General features: G+C 39.1%; 1 protein-coding gene across 2 annotated transcripts in view; it reads right to left on the minus strand.

Annotated features, from left to right (window-relative positions):
- CARPB (Carbonic anhydrase-related protein B) overlaps positions 1-21843 on the minus strand; it is a 91780-nt gene that overhangs the window by 8300 nt on the left and 61637 nt on the right. For both annotated transcript variants that reach the window (XM_065478765.1, XM_065478764.1), the window contains exons 4-6: positions 13395-13490; positions 9704-9770; positions 8324-8478 (exon numbers count right to left, since the gene is read on the minus strand). In XM_065478765.1, coding sequence (XP_065334837.1) covers positions 8324-8478; positions 9704-9770; positions 13395-13490 — 318 coding nt within the window. The remainder of the gene's footprint in view (positions 1-8323; positions 8479-9703; positions 9771-13394; positions 13491-21843) is intronic.

Raw genomic sequence — 21843 nt, forward strand, 5'->3', positions numbered from 1 at the left:
GGACTTGGCTCAAAAGTAGAAATATACATTCTTCAGAGCTGAGCCTCGCTCTTGGAGAGGAAATTAATTAGGACGCCACCCACCAAGTTGGTTTCTTTCCTTTGAATGGAATCGGATGATTTCTTAAGAGGATCATTATATTTGCATCCATCTAGTTGTTACAAACAACACGTGAGTGGCGCAACTTGAAAATCGTGTGTCTAGAAAATTATTTTTAGCACATATATGGTATTATAATCATGCCCCTCATATCTTGAATTATAAATAATAAAATATCTTAGTAAAAAATTAATACTTTTCTGTCATATTTAGCAAAATCCGCAAAATCAAATTTATACCCTGTTGTTTGGAAATGCCTTCACTAGAGTAATTGCGAGTACTTTGTTCAAACAAAACCTTAATTTCATTAAGACGTTAGAAGAAAATTCAGGACTTTGACGGCAAGGCACTTGTTTATATATAAAAATGAATAGTAAAATATCCGAAAACATCAAATCTGTTTAATAACAGCCATAAGTTTTTTCTAAGGACCGTTTAAATTTCAATATCTTATTGCAGTTCTAAGCTTGAAAGAATTGATTGGAAGAGTGTGCTCCATAACTTAAAAACAACTTTTAACTAACAGCTAACTAGATACATTTTGTTCATCTCACAACTCTAAAATTATTTGCTGCTAAACGTATATTTACCAACTCATTGCCAGACGGAAATTTTTCAATGATTTGACATCAATAAAAAATTGGTTTAGTCCACAAAAATGTTTTTAAATTTATCTTTATTTGTTCAGGCCGTATTTGATTTCAATTTATTGATAAATAAATTATTGAAGAGCTCAACAAAATACATTTTGTCCAATCTCCTATCGAACTGGAGCAAAAAATAATTGGGCGCGCAACAGACGTAAACGACACTCATTGAGCAAAATAAAAGCGTCAATAACGAAGACAAGGCCAGATCTCATTCCAATCATTGAAAACTTGCTTCTCAAGTGGTAACGATCTAAACTTCATAAAAAATCAGGTCAATAATTCGTATACATTTCCTCGACGCCATAATTAAAGTGTCTCTTCTAAAATTAAGACTTATATTTACAAACTTTTTTTAGAATTTTGAACTAAAATTATTTGATTTTGAGGCTCTTTCCACTTTAAACATACTGCAATAATGGTATGCAAAATAATGCTCACAAGCTTTTCTTATGCACGTGAATAGAGATTGCTGCTGAGAAACAAAGCCAACAAAGCTCAAATGGCGAAAAAGTGTCTCACAGTGCAAAAGCTCGTTGAGCGAAATTGGCTTTTCCGCGACAAAACCCGAGAGCGTCTTTTCGGCGAGAATTTTTAACGAAGGCACAAAAGCAGTTCACCTAATTACTGTTTGTCCAGGCTGGTGCGGCGAAAAGATGGGCATTAAAGCGGCTGTGTTCATGCATAATGCAGACGGCACAAAGCAGGGGCGCCTCTCTGCCGCGGCCCCGCAACATGCAACAAAGCGAGTCGGCGCCGCAGTTCAAACGGCGCCGAGCGTTTAATTGCATTTGCGAAAAGACGTCTGCTCTGCCGGGTCGTTTGGTCCGTTTGCCAAAGGTGAATGCGCCCGCGCCCGCCCGCCCGCGCGCGTCGATTGAATGCTGAAAGCCAATCACGCTAATTGTTTTGGCCCAACTCGGCGCAAGTTGGAAACACAAGCAACAAGCAAGACGTGTCTGGCGTTCAAAGTGTGCTCTGCGCCGCGCGCTTCCTCACCGCCGCATTCCGCACGAGAGCACTTTGCCATATACATGTACAGAGCACGCGGCTCTCAGCTAGTCAGCTGCCAAAGGTGTTTCCACACATGCGTCACCGTGAATATCATTTTTCAACTAACCAAACCCTCATGTTATTGTCTCATCTGGTTTAAATGCCTGCAAATGATTACTATATAAACTTAAAAAGCATTCGTTTCTGTTGTGACACTCTCTGGCCTGTTACCGACCTTAGAGGCGCCATAACCAGGCTCCCCACTTAATTAACAGAATCGACATTTCTTTTTGAAAGCGCGAGACGAGAAATATTTACGGTTAACGTAGTTTTCGCGCCCCAAGTGCACGATTTGTTGATGCGACTTCCGCCCCTTCCAAGAAATGGGTTAAATCGGCTATATTGACTGGAGACTTGCCTCTTGCTTGTTTTATTTTCTTCAAAAAGGGCGTCATGCAGGATAACAAATTTTTCTTTTGCCAGATTTTCTTTCGTCAAGGTCGCAAAATTTCTTCTTAATCGGCTCGCAAATTTTTTTCTTGTCAGTTTGCAAATTTTCTTCTTGTCAGGGGGCACCTAAATTGCCACAATAGTTCAAACTTAAGCTTGGCTCAAAATTTTCAAATAAATAATTGAAATAATCGGAATTATTAAAAATTTGAAACAAACACAATAAAATTCTATGCCTATTCGAAATAATATTTTCTTGCAATGAGATTCTGATCTTCATCTAACTAACAAACTCATGGATATCCTCAGAATATATTAGAAATTATGAAAAAAACCTCTCTATCAGGTTTCGCAGAATAAAATCTTCGGATAATTATTAATTATGCAAACCATATTTTTCAAAGTGCTGAACTTCTTTTACTAATGATTAAATGCCAATAATAATTTTGCAAGGGGGGGAACAATTTAATGGTCAGTTAGTTTCAGACAAACGTTTTACTTAAGTTTCTAATTTGGTCGGAAAACAAAGTAAAAATGGAATATGACTTGCTTCTACTTCAACAATTGATTTAATGTTAAACTGCTATACAGCTGATTGACAGAGAAAAATATTGTTCTCTTGCAAGCTAATTTAATTTGTGATGAGAAGCGCAATAAATGAAATTTGCTCTGTCCCTAGAACTGATATTTTACGCCCTTACAAACAGCATATTTAATTTAATCCACCATTACAAAACGGAGCTCAATGCACGTCGATGAAGCTCGCTCGTTTTTTTGCTCAATTTAACGAGCTGCGTTTGCATTTTTTGTTACAGGAAAAGGAATGGAGGAAATAGGAACGTGGAATATCAACTGCAGAATGATACGTACAGAATCAGTGCGGGAGTCGGTTGCAAATAAATTGAACGGATCGCACATGCAAATTGTGCAGAGCTCTTCCATAAAATCTTGGAATTCGCTGCACCTAGCTAACTGGAGCTCGCACAGCAGAGTATAATATTTTTCATTGTGGAGGCTGATAGAGCGCGGGCGCGTTTTGTGCAACGCTTTTTCCGCCATTCCAATCAGGGGCAATGCAAACGGTGCTCTGGCGACATAAATCGCGCGAGCCGCAAAAAATAGCAGCTAGTGCTGCTACCGAGATAGCAGCGCTACACTGCTTTTCTGCTTTGTGCCCTAGTATATATATATACATGTGCTCACACTCGCGGGGGAATAAAGTGTAATTCTAATTAAACACACACACTCTTTTGTGCTCGCTACGCCGGTGAACAAGGAGGACGCAAAGAGTGGATAGAGGTGCATGCTAGTCTTTTGCCCCCGATGGATTTCCTCTGGTTTAAATATTTTCTCATCAGCAGATGATATAATCAAAAAAGGAGTAAATTGTAGTTAATCAAAATATCAGATATCGACCGAATTATTTTTGCTGTGCTGAACTATCTATTTTGCGATAAAATATGCAAATATTTACTGCAGATTATTAACCTTGAATTTTCCAGGGAATGTATAGCGAAAATATTATAAAAAAATCTGCACATCCGGAAAATGAGGGTTGGAAAACCCCCGAATTTTCCCAAAAATCCTAATTATTGCAAAAAAAGTAGAATTGGGAAAAACAACGAATTTCCATGCCTTCCATTATAAAATTTAGTTTAAAACACGTCACGTTTTCAAGTTGAAATCTGAAGAAGCTTAACTTAGTGTAGTGAGCTTCTATTTTTCCACATTTCTAGAGAAATAGATGAAATAGTAAAGCAGGAAATTTACGTGGTTTCCGAATGTTATATTTTGTGCACAAAACTAGTGGTGCATTTTACCGAATAGCAATATTTCCGAATCGAAAAAAATATATTCTGAATATGAACCAGATGCTTGAAATACGACATGCAAACATTAAAAAGAGAGCGAACAAAGCTTTATAAACCGTTGTGGTTTTTTCGCAGTGTTGTGTCGCACGCAGAGGCACGATGCGTTCAAATAGATTTTTGCCACAAACCCAACACATCCCGCAGCTAATTTACAAGAGCACAAACACACACACACGGTTCGCCGAAGCGCGCATTCAAAGGAGATAGGTAGCCAAATTTATCACTTGTAGCGTGCTCTTTGCAACAAAACGCAAGATAAACCCGGCTGAACGAGCTATGCTATATACAGCGGTTCATGGTTGCCACCTTTTTTATTGTAATCTCTAACATAATTTTTTTACGGAAATTGTTGCAATGTAATACTTTTTATCAATTCAAGATTTAAATAATGTGTTCTAATTACCAAAATATTTTTACTTTCTAGATTTTTTAACTTGTCCAACAGCCATTTGAAAACGATCTAAAAAATATTTTATTTTGTATGAGTTTTTTGAGATAAGATTTTTCTCCAATGTTTTTCGTGGCACGATTTCGCTGTTCCTATCATTTAAAGTTCACGCTTTTCCTTTCACACAAAATAGCAGTCAGTGAGGCTCTATTGTTTTCTGGCAAAATATTTCTTGACCCTATTATGATTAATCAGCTCTGGCACGTGGCAGCCCTAACTTTGAAATCGACAAAATTTCGCTGCGAATAAGCAAAAGCGGTTCGCGAGTAGCACAAAAGAGCGGAGAGCGCCGGCGGCAGTCGCGGAACGCGCGATTTTGCTGGTTGTTCTCGAGGCGAGTGCCGTGTTTTATTTTCAATTACGGAGTAGCGAAGGAAGGCCCCGAGTCAAGAATCGGAAGTGGTCGGCTGATTTTCTGGCTGGCTGGTGCTCATAATTCAAGTGGAATGGAGATTGGCTTTGCCAGGACACTACTCATCGCGCTGCCAATCTGCTTGCTCAAACAAATGCGCCCGAGTCACGCTAGCGGGGCCGCCTTGTTTGACCCGCGAGACTTTCATTCAATACCCCGCGCAATTTGTCAACCAAATTGCGATTCGCTGCTGTTGTGCGAGTCTTGTTTGCCACCTAATTTGTTACGAGTTGACGAATTGGTGGGAAACACCCAGGCTTGAATAAATTTTGGCTGAGACGCGTGCATGTTAACCGAGTGGACAGAATTATTCATGTTTAACAACCACCGGGGCTGTGATTCAGTAACTCATCTTTTATTAAATTTGTCTTTTAACTATTAACAAATTGTACTGCTCATTACAACAGATACATGTAATTAAATTCAATTTATTTATAAAAATTGAGAAAGTAAAATGTTTTTGTATATTTAATTATTAGATTATAATATTTCATATTTGTAAATATTTATTTTACATATTTATTTGGTATTTTTCATTTATCCAGACAGTAACAATGAACACTGTCTTCTAGCTGATATTTAATAGTTATAAATTATACAAACAAACTGCAATCGATTACAGTCAGTATATCTATAATTATGAAGTTTTAAAGCAACGTTCGTTAGTATGTACATTATACTTTTAACTAGCATCATTTACTTCCGATATCTCCCAATCCCACTGTGGTCGCTGTCTTCAAATTTGAGAATACATCACGTAGATTACTGAACCTACTCCATACACATTAAAATCATAGCGATCCATTACAAACAAACATAAAATCCGTAATATTAATGAGGACTGCGAGAACTTACAAACCAAAGATGAGGATAAAGTTTCAAGTATCATTTTAAAGAATTTAATAAATTTCTATCATATAAATAAGGGAATTTCTCATATTAGAAATTACAAATAAATTGTCCTGTGTTTCAAAAGCTAATCTTTATTAGACGTACATAATTTCATTAGAAAAAAAGCATTTTTATCTGTTTGGTCTGACCATACTTTTTGATATTTTTACAATAGGATCACCTTTCATTTTACCTTGAAAAGTAAGCAAAAATTCACTTCTTCGGGTTTCCTAGCTTAACGTAAGTCCAACATCCAAGCGCTCAAGGTGGAAGTAAGCACTGACCTACAACGTTAAGTTTCGCAATCGCACCGGGGAAATCTAGGGACTGCAAAAGTATAAAAAAAAATAGAGCCAGAAAAAGAGAGAGAGAAAGAAAGCAGTGTGTGCGCGCGATGAAAAGATTAATTCGCCATGCGCGCACTAATGGAAAAGAAGTAAGTTGTCCCCCACGAAAATGCGGGTGAAATTTCATTCTCCGGAATGAAATTCAGTCGAGTGCGACAAAGAGATTCCAATTTGGCGATAAGGTCCGGCCGCGGCAGCGCTTTATCTACGTCATTCCAGCTGCTGCTTTATCAAATAAAATCCGTACGTACACAGCAGCAGCAGCAGCAGCCGGAGCGCTAAAAATTGCCTGCCATTCATAAATGGGTCAAGCTGGCCATCAAATTACTGATTTTTATTAGCAATCAAAGTCGGCAAAGCGCGCATTTATTCGACGGCAGCACCAAGATGAATGGCACGCTCGGGCGCACCCTCGATTGCGAGCTCATTAGTTCTTGGCCTTTTCATTAGACAAAGCACAACTTTTCGAGGCGGGCCGGCATCATTTTCCGATTCGAGTGCGGCTTTCGAATGAAAAAAATTCGCCGTCCGCTCAAATAGACTACGATGATGGCGGCGGAAAAGTGGAAAAACGCGCGGCTCGTCTCACTGAGAGAGGCCGAAAAATCGACAACGATCGTGAGCGCAATCCAGCAACCTCCCGCCCATACACAGCAGGATTTGCCGTGCAAAAAGTGAAAAGAGGAAATACAGCTTTTTTGCTTCTCTGCTTTAATTACCTCCATTCAAAAGACTGGCCATTCCGTCGGAATTTTCGAAACTCGTCCAAAACTAGAGGCGTTCGCAATCGATTCAACAGGTTAAAAATTCAGTGTTTTTATTTCATGGATTAGCCGACGCACGTAACAAGCGGCTTTTTGGATCAACAGTCACGCAAAAGTGCAAAATATGAGTGCTTGCATGACTTGGTCATTACGATGGGAGTTGAGAACTGTTGAAATAATACATCATTTATATACTGCCCCTCGATCATAATTCAAGCTGGATTGCAGCTTTCAGATGGAAGTTTCAAGGCCTGCTTTGAAAATCTGATTCCACAATAAACAACCGTGATTACCATTTGTTTGCGTAAATAAACACTACGATTGTGAAAGCTGTTTCCAGCAAGGTCAAAACAAAAATCTATTACTGACAATTTTAATGATATATGGTATTTCATTTATCAGGTACGATTTGCATGAAAAAACACAGAAACACGATACTGGGAAATCAAGGCAATTCTGTGTTGCAATTGTATTTTAATGAGCTTTCAGGATTAAAGTTCAGCGAAAAAATTGTAGGATAAGAAAAAAAGAAATATGGCTAACATTGCCTCCCTTTAGTTTTCCTCTCATTATACTATGGACAATTCCGTAAGCTATCAACGAGCGGAAACGAAATTGACCTCGTAAGATGGCGGATTTCGAGAAAACCATCAAAATTTCTTAAAGTATCTGCTCTTTTGTTCTAAAAATTGATTAAAGAAAGGCAAACTTCACCTACGAGTAACTGAAGCCAACAATGCTAATCAATTTTAATCATAACCCTGTATAAAATCCACTTCTAATTAATAAATTTTTTCATGCCACTATAATAGGGATTTTTTTAGGAAAAATCCCCTTGGAAGTGAATATTTTCCCGATTTATCATTTGCCTTCTTCATAGTTTCGGATTAAAACCGATAGATTAAAAATCCTAAGTCTAACTAAGGGCTGATTTTGATCATCCTAAACCCTGAACGTTCCAAATACATTTTTAAAGCGATGAAAAGGGTTGCAAGGCTGCAATATACATTCTATAAGTTGGCGTATCGTAGATTTGCAATTCACAGAGCAGACACCGACCGACCGAGTGCAAACGTGACCTAAAAACTGTTGAACCGTTCCATCCCGGGCTGAAAAATCGCGATGCAAAAAGGCCGGCGCTTAATTTAAGCTCTCGCTCATTATCCACAGCGTGGAGCGGATTATAATCGGCTTACACGTCGAACACGCGGTGGCGGCGCTCATTTACTGCGCCAGAATTCGGTCCCGGCAGCAGCAGCAGCAGCAGCAGCGATTAAAAATAATTACGTGCCGTCGCTATCGCCGCCGAACACTCGCGCCCTTTCAGCCCTCTCGCAGCAGCAGCAGGTGCGGCCGCGTGTATTTATCCGTGCATACATTTATTTGTGTGTGTGTACTCGCCTGCTGCTTGGTGATGTAGATTGGCTTGTTGAGCACCACCCAGGTGACAGTCTCGTGGCACGCCGGCGACGTGAAGGAGCCGTCGTAGGTCATGTAGTGGTCTGTGTCAGGCAGCAGGCCGCGGATCGACAGCCGACGCACCTCCGCCTCCTGCCCTGCACACGCCAAACGGCGAAAATAAAACACTTTTTTACGGGTCAGTCAGACACGAGTGTCGCTTGCGGTTATGGCTAAACGAGGGAAACGGGGCAGACGGTTTGACACTTCAGCTTCAGAAGCGCGCACCGGGTGAACATGCAAAAGGGAGGAAGGGGGCTCAGATATCAAGATAAGTTTGGGGGAGCGCGCTATTTAAACTGAGTAAGAAATTCAAACGATTGATCAGTGTGAATGGTATTTATTAATCTTTGGAAATAATTTGTGAGCTTTTAAAACGACTAAATTCTGAATAAAGACTATTTTTAAAACGTGTTTCTTTCTTCCCATATTCGCTGAAAGGCTTCAATCTCTTTCAAAACCGCATTATGAGATGATTGTTAAGTATTAATTTGTTTCTAACTACCATCTCTTGAAAACGCAAAATGAAACAGATGATTTTAGGCAGGAAAAAACCCACCAGTTTTGGGTTTTCCCGAATTTAACCCAAAAAATTATATTTCGCGCCAAAAAAGCCAAATATTTTGGAAAATTACGATGAGATTTGAAATTTTCGGTCTTTTGGTGAAACCAGTGGCTTTAATACTGATTTTTAAAGATCCCTGTTTTTGGTCATCCATTTTGGGAATTTTTTATCTTCCATAAGAATGCAAGGATTTCGGAAAAATGAGGAAAATTACAGAAAAACCAGAAAAAAATAAGTTTTTTTGCAATGCAGTGGGTTTTTCCAGAAAAACGCGGGTTTTGGCGAACCCTGATTTTAGGTGGGTTAATATGTATAATATATATATTATTTCCCACATTAAAGTTTCAACTGATTATATTTTGTTAGTTTTTTGGGGACGAAAATTTGACGATTTAGGTGTTTTACAACATGGTTAACGAGTAAAGATTTAAGACAAAGAATACGACAGTTGACTTGGATCCTAATTAATCTGCTATTATTTGCAAATGGCGCGTATATCTATAGGATCCAAACCACTGTCGTGTTCTACGTCAACCATCCTTAGTCTTGTGTAAAATTGGTTGAGCCGATATTTATTCCCACGAGAGAGCCTTTTTGCTAGCACTATTTGCAAATAGCTCTAAAAAAAATAATCCGAGTCAGGGTGTGGGCTTTTAACTGAGTCCTTTTTTGCAGTTGGAAATAAATCCCGGTAAATAAAAAAATAACAATCGACAATTTACTTGCTGATGTAGCGCAAAACACAGAGTAAAACTTACCTCCATAGCGGATCCTGTCCAACTGGTCAGTTAATAACCGCAGTTCTGGGTTGGACAAGTCACCAAGCTGCAAACAGAACGAGCCGTTGGGTGATTAATATTTCCGTTTTGCGCGGAAATAAAAGAGCATAACACGCGCCGGCGGCGGTGCCGTTTAAAATATTACACGCGTTCAGCTGCGGGGCCGCAATTTATTACGGCCGCGCGCTATCAAAAGTGCGCCCGTTTTGTATTCATATTCGCGGATATATGTCACACCGTTCTTCAAAATGCCAAAGAGCGCAATCTTTCGCAGTGCATGCGTGTGACAGATTTATAATTACAATTCGGCCAGCGAGAGCGATTGCAAAAAAACGGCCCGGTCGAGCGACGAGCCCACGCAAACACACGAGAGCGGATTCCAAATGATATGTCACGCGGGCTGCATATTTTATCCACGCGTCGTAATATATTCCGTCTGATATTCAAGAACGGAAGCACTCTGCCGATAAAAAGAGAGAGCCGAGCACAGAGATTGCAGCCAACGGTTCACCTGTCTGTCGCACTTTATATTTATTTGGCTTATTTATTTTTGTGCTCAAACGTGCGCCAAAGAGAGCTCGAGAGTTTTCCGCTGTGTTTAGCATGAACTCCTACAGGCAGGACTGAAAAGCTTAGAGCAGTAACATTTAGACTATCTTTCTAGCTTTGATAGATTTTTTTGTTATGGATTTGAAATTTGTATCAGTTATTAGGGAGCTTTCAATAAAAAAATGATATAAAAATTAGATACAGAGTGCATTTGTGTTTTAAAATGTCAGTTTGTGTTTAGAAAATTAAAACAGAAGCAATTTTGGTAGCAAGTAAAAAGGGAAAAAACCGATATCTTCAAATTGGGAACAGAAAGTGAATAGTTCAATTACTACCAGTTTCAATGACTTTGAGACAGTTTTTGCCGGCGTTGACTTGTTTAGGTGATTATATTTTGTGGGTAACATACATCAATTCGTGCATATTTCATAGACTTGTAATAATTAAAAGGCCATGACAAATATTCCCCAGCCCATTTTTTAAATATTTATTTGAGCTGAAAATGTGTGGGGATTTTTTCTTAAACGAAACTGAAAATAAAAGCAGTTAATTTGACTCATTGAATTGTATATCAAATGAAATCCAAACAAACATCTTGTGATACAAAATAGTCGATAACAAATGTTCTAGCAATTAAGACTTATTTGTCTGTACAGTATAAGAAAACGATTGAGAAATTCAACCAAATTTTGAGAATAATTGGAAATTGACAAAAACCGAGTGATTTTTTCGACATTATTTTTAGTTTGAAAAGCAAAGACTGCACACCTTTCTTATGAAATGGAACTCAATGGAAAAATAAGACGCTCAACGGTGGAATCAGCATCCGCGACTGACTTTTTTACCTCCAGCAGCAGCTTTTCAATTCCTGCGCTCCTTTCATTCCATTCAGCGCGTACTCAAGACGCGAAGAGAGGGCGAAACTTGGCTTGCACACCGCGCAGCGATCATAATAAATTCGCAGAGCCACAGGGTAATTTCCAACTTTTAAGTACACAAGCAGGGATTTATAACTTTTCTTGTTGTCCGCCGGCAAAGCAAGCGTGCTGCATTCTCGCCCCCGCCCCCTCAACCCTGGCCCTCTTGCTCGTCGCCGTCGTCGTGTTCTGTTCACACCCGGGCACAACTTAAATAAATTTCGGTGCTTCGTGTTAAAAGACGGCAGATCCGACGCTCTCATGGCCGCACAAAAAAAATCAATCTTGGCACGCAACAGGGTGAAAAAGAAAAAATCCACTCGGCCAACAGCTTGTGTTGCGTGGAAAAAAGTAAATAAACTCCTTTTCCGCCACGAAAGGGCACGGAGGGGACTGAAAGCGTGCTCTTGGTGAACTTGAGCAATCTATCCTGATAAAGCGAGCCGCACCGATCACCAGCTGTCAAACAAATTGAATTTGCCTATTCTAATGTGACAGGAAATTCCCTGCTGTCCTCTCGCCGTAAACACACATGGCAGCATTGAGCACAAGAGACCAACCATAAACGTTTTCCGCAAATGTGCTAAACATTTTTGCAAAGTTCAAATGGTCAAAATAAAATATACCATAAAAACTCTTGAAAGGCCAATTTAATTAAAAATATCCACAGTTAAATTCTAAAGGGCTTTTTAAAGGATCATTCAAATTCAATTCTTGCACTTTTCCGAAGTAAAAACTAAGAAATTATTTAAAAAATGAATTAAATTAGGAGGTTTGGTGGAAAATAAAAATACTATTGAGGTTCAACTTGGAAATTGTATTGGCCGTCATGTCAAATTTATAATAATTAATAAATTTATTATAATTGACCTGTTGCATAAACCTCAGTATTCGAAGCCGCCAACAGACGGCGCCACCGTATATTTTCGTAATAAATTTAATTTTATGGCACTTCCACTGCTATTTCAGACTCCATCTTCCCACTGTGCATTCTTCACTTAATATGCTTTCTTTTGATGTGCTGAAAACCAAAATCAAATTTAGCCATTCACCATAGAAATGTTGGAAAAGATTTTGTATATCTAAAAATAGTTGTTCATGATTCTACGGCGATTGGCTGAACCGATTTTGGTTTCCAGGACGTGAAAAGAAAGCATATTAAGTGAAGAATGCATAGTGGCAGGATTGACTCTGAAATCGCAGCGAAAGTGCCTTAAATTAAATTTATTACGAAAGTATACAGTGGTGCCATCTATTGGTGGCTTCGAAGACTGGTGGTTTATACAACTGGTGAATTAATAAATATTTAGCCAAAATAATACATCTGGCTTAGGTACTCATCCCATCACAGCAGACTACATGAATTCAATTAGTTTGTCACTTGAATTGCTTATATTAATATTATATTTGTGATCGAACTATAGGAAAACTATTGAAGACTCTTGCCTGGCTCTTTGATTAATTCATTTTTGTTTACTCATTTTGATTCTTGACATTAATGAAACAATGCTCGCACTTGTTAATTAACTCTGGAGACTGAGACAGTTGATGTGATTTTGAAAATTAGTATTCGACAAAGTAATCGCTAAAACAGAAAACGTGTTTGCGCCTGAGTGTCAGAACTGTATAAAATACGACATTTCGCTTAAGTGCTGCGAAACAGTCAGGCTGATTGATACTTTTGAGTGACGACAGCAGTATCGAACAGGCTGTCTTGAAAGTGTCACGCCGGAGCAGCAATCTGCACGGTTAGTCCGCGGAAATATCACGTTTGCCGCTCAAATTGTCAAAACATCAATTCACCTCTCTGACAGCGGCCGGGCCGGCTCCCCCTCTGGCGCGCGTGCATCAATAATTTAGGGGCGCGGAAATAAAATTCGGTGCCAATAAGAAAATCCGCACTCAGTGCCGCGGCCAAATTACACTTTGGGCACAGTCTCGAGAGAGGGGCCCTAATGATCCCCTGAACGACCATTACCAGTATCAGGGCACGCACATTCTCTAATAGGGCCAAGATGTCGCCTTATTGGAAAACGAACACAGGCCGGCGCGCACGCGGCGAGCAACAATAAGGCGGCAGCTGCGCCCGCTTTTCTATTATTACATTGCATTCCGACCGTGTTCTCCACGTGCAGTTGATATTCTTAAAAAGTAATAAAAGGCCGCGTGCAGCGGTGAATAACTCTGTCGTGTATATATGGTACCTGCAGGAGCAGCGAGACGCCGACGATGCCCTGGGCCCTGTTCAGCGCGTCCGAGAAGTTGCTGTAGAGCTGCGAGTTGAAGCCGAGCAGCTGGATCTGCAACACACACACACACACACAGACGCCATGCAGAGGGTCATTAATGAATGCCGAGCCCAAGAGGACGCTAAAAGCGCTCGCGAGATGCATTTCGCGTTCAGAGGTGCACCGGTGCGATAACCGGCCTCCTGCTCTATTATGCCGGCTGGAGTGCATTTTCATTATGTATAAAGTGATGTTATTGCGCGAGTGCAGCCAAAGCAGAAAGCAGCGGCCAACGCCGACGAGTTTGTGGTGGGTTATGGATCACCGAGCTGCTGAATTATACAAACATAGATTTGAGCGTCATGCTCTGCGTACCTTGCGAATTCCTGGATATTATAGGAATATTTTGTCTAATATACAAGATTATAATATATTTTACTGGAGTAATATACTATGGATCCCAATCGAATTCACATTTACATGAGATTAAGAGAGTGAAATATCCTCTCCTTTTACCGTTTTGCGTGATTTTGTTCTGTTGAATTGGAAGTTACACGACAGCCTGCATCATAGTTTTTCTCAAGCTATCATCTGATGCGGAAACATCAAATGAGCATTAAGGTTAATTTAAAATAATGTAGTATAATATATATACACACACACACCAGCCAACTCATCTTGTAAAATTTTATCCGCAACGGTACCGATTGTTAGTCCAAACACTGGATTTTTTCAAATATTTTCAAGAGGTCAATCGCTATTTTTCTCACTGTCAGCGTTTCTAATTCTTTAAACTAATGATTATATGCAGAAAATGTGAAACTTGACGCTGTTCAAATAGTCGAGTGAATGGAAATAACATTAAATTAAACAAATAATAAATTACGACTTAAATTTTTCGCTCGAGGAATGCATTTCTAACGATGCAAACAACGGACTCGTTCTCGTTTGTCAATTTGTACCTGAGAGCCAACGTGTTAGGACCCCTTATGACTAGGGAGCCAGGTGAAGCCGAAACATGTCATTGACAATTATTGTTAGCTAAAACAAAAAAAAATAAGTTTGTTTTATCATTGTTAATTTTAGATTTTTAAAAATAAATTAAATAAGCTTGGTTTAAAACTATTTTGTATTAACATTTTATTTTTTATTTTTATACAATTTTTATGTATGATTTGTATAAGTTTGTAATTCAGTGTTATTAAAATAAAGTTTATCCCGTTTTATTACATAGTTAAATGTAAATATTTCATATGATAAATTTAATTTTTTTTATTTTTTATTTTTAATTAAAATGAAATAATTATCTGGTCCAACTTTTAGCTCTAATAAAACATAAAAATGCGATGCGTTGTCTCTACGTTGTAACCTGAGATGAAATTTCAATAACTGGATTTAGATTGCTGTACTCAAATGACACTTACAAAATGAAACGGGGTGATATTAGGGAAAACAATATAAAATCCAAAATTAGGACGCATTGGAGTTGCTGTAATGATTTAAGTCTCGTTCATTAATTTCTCCATTCCATTAAAGTCTTTAGTGAAATCTGAATAATCATAACCACATTTTAAAAACTAGTTTTTTCATTCATTTTCCAACCAATTTTAAGAACTAAATTTCAAAGGGTTCAAAGTTCAAAGGAATAATTATTCGTCCAAGCTGTTCTAATATGAAGGCATAGCTCCAAGTTTTCCAATAAACTTGCAGTAAAAATGTAAAACATATGTTTAAATAGAAACGCCAAAGAATTAATTGAAACTGCACCCCTTAACCTTAATTTTCTGAAAGCACTCATGCAAAAGGCGGCAGGAATTTCACTGTAAAAACAGCACGGCAATCTCGACTTGAAAATTGAGTCTGGGGTAAAAGCACAGGGGCGAAAGGCTAGATTCGACGAGCACCCTTTTATTCCGGGTGCCTATTTTATTAAATGCCGCGCCGTGTAGGTTGTATATGTAGCCGGGCGAAGGGGCAGACTACCACTACTACACACAATTGGCGGTTGCACAAAACATGCAAGGCGATGGAGCAGACGGGTCGAGAGCGGCTTGTGAAAAATGTAGGCGCACTACTACTTTTATTTAGAGAAAAAGAAATATACGCGCCGCGAGAAAACGCGCCGTTTCCGTAAAAGGCACTCGAGGCAGGGGGTGGCTTGGGGCCGAATGTTCTCCAATCCACCTGCAGACGCAATTGGGTCCGCTCGTAAAAATCAAATGAAAATTCATAAGATTGTTTGCCGCTGCAGGGCTCGCGAACGCGCGCGCGTGTTCATAAAACTAGCGACTTTCAGCAGAAAAGAAAACAACGGTGGGCCTAATATTTTTATTGCTGCAGATTGCTTCGCTGGCATGATAAAAAAGATGTCTTCTCCTTTCCCTTGTTCAGCACACGGCGAGCAAGCGAGCAGTTTCATTTTGCCGCTGTTGTTCCATAAAAAGGTGGACTAGCTCGAGAAGTGGCAGTCGAGAGCTCGCGAGCATCGCATGTCTTTCCTTTTGTTTTTTCATTCAATCACTTATTCACTCGCCGATTGCTCTTACAAAAGATTAAATAATATAATATTGCATTCTCAAGATAAAACACACAGAACCGTAATGTTTTTTAAAAGAGAAAAGTGCATCAAATGATTAATTTAAGATTAGCTTGAAGCAATAAGGGAAGAAAATTGAGTTGTTCTCTGGTCACCGGTTAAAATTAAATATTGGTTGGCATCAAAAATAACAATTTCAGCATTTAGCTAAACCGGCAATGTTCTAGTAAAGCAATAGATGACGTCAACTTTCATGTACAATATAAGTTTAGTATTTAATTGCTCCGGTTTCAAATTTAATCGTGCTGCTTGACGTTCTAGTCCATTTTGACGTAAACAGTTTTTATTTAAGACTTGTCTTGCTGGAATCCAAAATTATTTATTCCAATTTATCGTTTAGAAAAATTTCCCAAATCAAAATATATTTTGGAGTCATTTATTTTTATACCAGTAAATTGGCCAAGCCGATTTTCGCTTTGAGCACGTCAAATGAATTGTTTTATCGTCTAAATTGCATAGTAGTAGGACTAGATCTGGAAAAGGAGCAGATAATGTGTCTTAAACCAGTAAATGCATGCAGTTGGCGCCTGAATGTTAACAAAATAAATGGACAATAAACAAAAAATCTCAAAATTTCACCAGTTGCATAAACCCTAAGTGTTCGAAGCCGCCAACAGATGGCGCCACCGTAGACTTTCGATTTTAAGGCACTTCCGCTGCGATTTCAGACTCAATCTAGCTACTGTGCATTCTTCAATTAATTTGCTAATTTTTGACGTGCTGAAAACCAAAATCGGTTCAGCCAATCGCCGTAGAATCGTGAAAAACTATATTTTGAAATAAAAAAATCTTTTCCAACGTTTCTACGGCGAATGGCTGAACCGATTTTGGTTTTCAGCACGTCAAAAATTAGCAAATTAATTAAAAAAAGCAAAATAGCTAGATTGAGTCTAAAATTGCAGCGGAAATGCCTTAAAATTGCTTAAAACAACATTTTTAAGAAAGTCTGTGGTTGCGCCATCTGTTGGCGGCTTCAAACACTAAGGGTTTATGCAACTGGTCAATTGTTAAGAAATAAAAGTAAAATATCTGTTAAACTATTTTTCTGACTGATGGATGGATCCCTAATTTTTTATTTTAGTTAATTTTTCTTTGATATTAACAATGGAGAAAATGCCTCAAAATTAACTTAGTGTAACAATTGTTTTATCTACCAAAACAACACATTATCAAACAACCCGTAGAAATTGATTGCCCTGTTTGGTTTACCCCTCGATTCAAAACCAACCAACTGGAAAGTGGTGCAGACGAAAAAGGTTACCCGGGAGCGCTGCAGTTGAAATTTGATCCAGCAGGCGCGAGTTATTCACCCTGCTGGAAAACAGAGTAAATTGCACCGGCAGTGCCGCGAGCGAGTGAGTCGACGCTTCGGGCACCAGGAAATAATAAAACATACACGCTCGCGGAGGACAACAAAAGTTTCGCCTGCACACAGACATATATTCGTGCCGATTCCGCCAGCAGATAAAGGCAGATGCGCGCGGCAATTTAAACAGGCTGAAATTTCGGCGTAGGGAAAAAGACTGAATTTCCTTACTCACGGCGGTGCGAGAGCGGGAGGCGCACATAATATCACACACATAACAATTTATCCAGCCCCGGGGGCAGCGTGCAAAATAAAATCGTAAAAATGGCACCGTGGCGCACGAGAGCGAGAGAGAGCGCGCGAGAGAGAAAGAGAGAGCAAGGAAATTATTATTTGTCATAAGTCGTGGTCCTAAGGGCGTCGTTCTATTTGTTGAACTGGATATTTCACTCGCCAGGCGTGCACGCTCACTAACAGCCACGGACTGCTGATCACAGCTGGAAATTTGACCTCCCGAATTTCCCATATATTTGACATCAAAGACTTAATTTGGCTGCGTATGACTGCCAATTAAAAAAGGCAAATTACTCGGGGCATGCTGACAAAGTTTGCTACATAAAATTCAGTGATATGCTGGCGTAATCTATTCCCCAAATTTCTATTTATGTCCAATGCTAGCAAAATCAACTAAAAATGAAAACAAGGACTGAGATTGGTAATGCCGTTTGCATCAAGCTGAGAGATATTTATTTTAGTATTAATTTTTAGCTAACAGAATTTAACTAGTTTTTAACCGATTCGCACAAAAGTTGTCAAAATATTAAATTATAATAAAAAAGATTAAAAGATTAAGTACCATTTCCTCACTAAAGTAGTATAGAAGAACCATTGATTGAATAAATGACGATTTGTTGGAAATTCTCAACTTTGTGAAGTGCTAGTTTAAAAGGGAAATTAAATCATCTCTTGATGATAGACATCTCTCCAGTAAAAAAACCTACTCCTTCGTTTAGTAAAAAATAATTTAAGTTATTTAAAAAAAATAATGCCACGGGTTATAACGAAATTTTTGCAGTTTTCTCTGTCAAATATGAGTGTCATTTGTTGCAGTCCGTGGCTGGCTATGGCTTTCGAATGAAGTAGCACCCCACCCACTGATTAAGTAAGATTTGCACGTTTGGGGCCGATTTGTCACGCGTTGATATAACGTACGTTCTGCTCTCTGCTCCACTCCAGCACTCATTTCTTCTTTCTGTGCAACTTTATCTGCGACAGGCGCATAAATAAAAGCGGCCAACCAGTTGCACCGCGGCAAACAGACCGGCCGCGTCGCGTGATTTGTCAAGAGCGACATTCGTCACCGCGGCTCCACGCGACCTGCATGTCGTTGGCCAAATATTTCCAGGGAAAAGCGGCTGTGTATATAGCGATGAGGAGCGACGTGCCACCCGACGGCGAGGAAGAGGCAGGACGATTTTTCAGCTCGACTGCGTTTCCCATTTCACGTGTCGAAGCGGCAGGCGTGGAAGAGAAAGGAGAAGATGTTATTCGCGCAAACCTCTCACGACTGGATAAATAAGAGATAGAAAAAGATATAGGCCGGCGGCTCGATTGACGCATGCATCACAACCAATTTATTCGGCCCGCAGATCGACGTGCGCCCCTCTCACTCGATGCTTGCTGAGAATACAGACCGAATATATTAGTCGGCAGTTTGCTCTCGCTCGAGTTGGACCGATTTGCCCTTCCTGCGCACCCTTGCTTATTTCCTTCTGCGTATAAACGAAATTCAGCGAATAAAACTCTGTTATGCACGGTGAATAATCAGCTTATCGTTCCTCCGGTGATTATGTGTAAGGTTTCAATCGTTAAAAAGGGGACCAGCTTAGGGATTAATTTTGTGTCATTTTAATTTAATTTAGTGCAGACTTAATTGATTAATGTAGTCAAAGATCTCTCGAGACACTTCTGATGCGGAAAATTGAGCAATGGATATTTTGTGTTAAAGAGCGTACTGCGAAACCAAGAAAGGCACGAACCATTCCATACAAATTGATTTGAATTAAATGAGATGAATACACCGGTGGCCGGGTTGCGATCTGTTTTAGTTCCTGCTGGTCAGAAGTCAATATGGCGTCGAAATAATGGAGGCTAATCAGGAGACAGTCCAGCGGCCAACCAGAAACGTCCAAAAAGAGGCGTGCTGACCTAATAATTTCATTCCCGCGTTTTTTGTTACATTTCCATTAGCTTGAAGTGCCATCTAATAGTCGATTCGCCAATCACCGGGCTAATGATAAATTTTCCAAGCCTTTTTACGATTGTAACTTTCACGCCATACTCTACCAGACGCCATATCTGCGCGTCGCGTGAATTCAGCCCTCGGTGGATGAATACAAATTTATGAAAAAAGAAGTAGCCAAGAAATCGTTTGATGCGAGATTTGATCTGAAACTCAACTTGAAAATATAACTTTTATTGTGTCTTTGAATTTTTTATTATTTTTAAAAAACACGATCAAGTTTATTAATTGATTTTGAATTTGGTTATACTATTTATTTATATTTTACATTTTATTTATTTGTATATATTTAACTTGTATGAGCTATAATCCATTAAGAAGAATTAGGCAGTAATAATTTTATTTCTAAAATGTAACCTTTTACAATCTGAATTGCGTAAATCAAATTTATCACAAGACATTTTAATTCAAAAATAAAGCACAATTAAATTCTGATCTCTCAGCAAAAACGAATTTTGCATTTGGGAAAGCGGTTAATGTCAAAAGAAAATTAATAAAATATTTGCACGTTGTGCAAGATGATTGATTTCAAAATAATAAACGAAAAAATTCGCAGCATAGAAAATTGAAACGTGCCTCTATATTTTCAGGGGGCAGTAAAAGGTGGGCTTGATGGCCGGGCCGCCAGCCGTCATCGTTCTCTTCGGTGGGCGAATTAAGAGAGAGAGTGAAATCGGTGCCGAGGTGTCATAACCCCTGACAGGCGCTTCCATTAAATTAACCACGCGCAGTGCAGCGCCGGCAGCCTGGCAGCAGCCAATTTCTAATAACATGCTTGTTTTAGCGCCGGCTGCTGATTGATGAAGTCGCCTCGACCCGGCCCACACCCTCGGCTCGTGTGTACATAAGCGTATGTATGTATGTGAAGCTATCGATTCTTGATTAATCGATCTGCCCGTCGCACCCGCCGCCGCGAAAGAGAGTGAGAGAACCTGCTGCAACCGTCTTTTTCTCTCTCGTAACGGCCGGATGGAGCAGGAAATTTCGCTCGGAACGAGAATAAGTGGCTCGTTGTGTCGTCGGCGGGCCCGTGCAGGCGTGTTGTTTTACCATTATCGGAAAAATCCATCGGCAGTTTTTCCTTTTCGCTCCCGTTAAGTGGGCGAGAGGCGCTAATTTGGAGGCGGAAACTGCCGCTTTCCCGATTACGCCGTCTCACCATGCTGAATTAGGCTTTTTCCAACCAATCGCCCTTATCAGCGTGAACAATTCTGGGCATTGCCTGATGATAATGAGAAAATTGAAAATGGAGATGGTCTTCGTTCATTTGAAGAAAAATTCGTGATAAAATATTTACAAGGCTGGGGATTTTATGTTTAGCTTGTTTGCCGTTAAAAAACTAATAAGTTTATATATTATCTACGTTAGAATCTACTCGAGAGCTATGAATAAATTAAAATGGGATTACTCCGAAAAAAATTGTACTTTAAACCTAAGCTCTTTTAATTTTCAATCAATATGCTACCGAGAGAAGAATCAGCCGATACTTTTTCGTAATTGATTGTTTCTTCAATTAATATTGTTTTTAAATTGTTGAAGGAGATAAATTGCATCGCTTTGTTTGTTGAATCAAATGTTTCAAGCGGGTGATTTTGTAAAGAATATTTAAACTATTTTTTTCTTTTATAGCCAGTAATAATATTATAAATTTTTACTTTCTGAATATACTATTGCAAAATAGATCGGTCATAGATCATAGATAGGGTTGGGAAACTTAGACTGTTTTTTTGTACCAAAAAGTCGACTATTTTTAGACGCTTTTTGCCCTCAAAAAGACTGTTTTTTAGACTGTTTTTGGTGATTTAGACGGTTTTAGATGGTTTTGAGAAGGCTGATTTATGGTGCCAATTTCATGCATTTTCAATATTTTTTCAGTTTTTCTTTCAATTATTCAAATTATGGGCCAAATAATTCACTTAAATATTACTAAAGTTTCTTGGAAAAAGCAGGAAAATGTACTTATACGATTAATTTTAATTAGTTTTCGTCACACAAATGACACCACCGACGATATATGTAAATAGAGCACTGCACGGGTGTAAGAGTGCGGGTTTAAACCCGCGGTTAACTGCACCGCGTGGCAGGTTGGTTTAATTTTTTGTCATTTCTGGGGGTGCAGTGCGGTTGCGAGTTTATGCACTAACACCATGAAATATTTTGTGAAGCCGCCAACAGATGGCGCCACCATATACTTTTAATTTTAAAGCACTTGCAGACTTAA

Source organism: Cloeon dipterum, chromosome 2 (assembly GCF_949628265.1).
Source record: "Cloeon dipterum chromosome 2, ieCloDipt1.1, whole genome shotgun sequence".
In the NCBI taxonomy this organism is placed as follows: domain Eukaryota; kingdom Metazoa; phylum Arthropoda; class Insecta; order Ephemeroptera; family Baetidae; genus Cloeon; species Cloeon dipterum.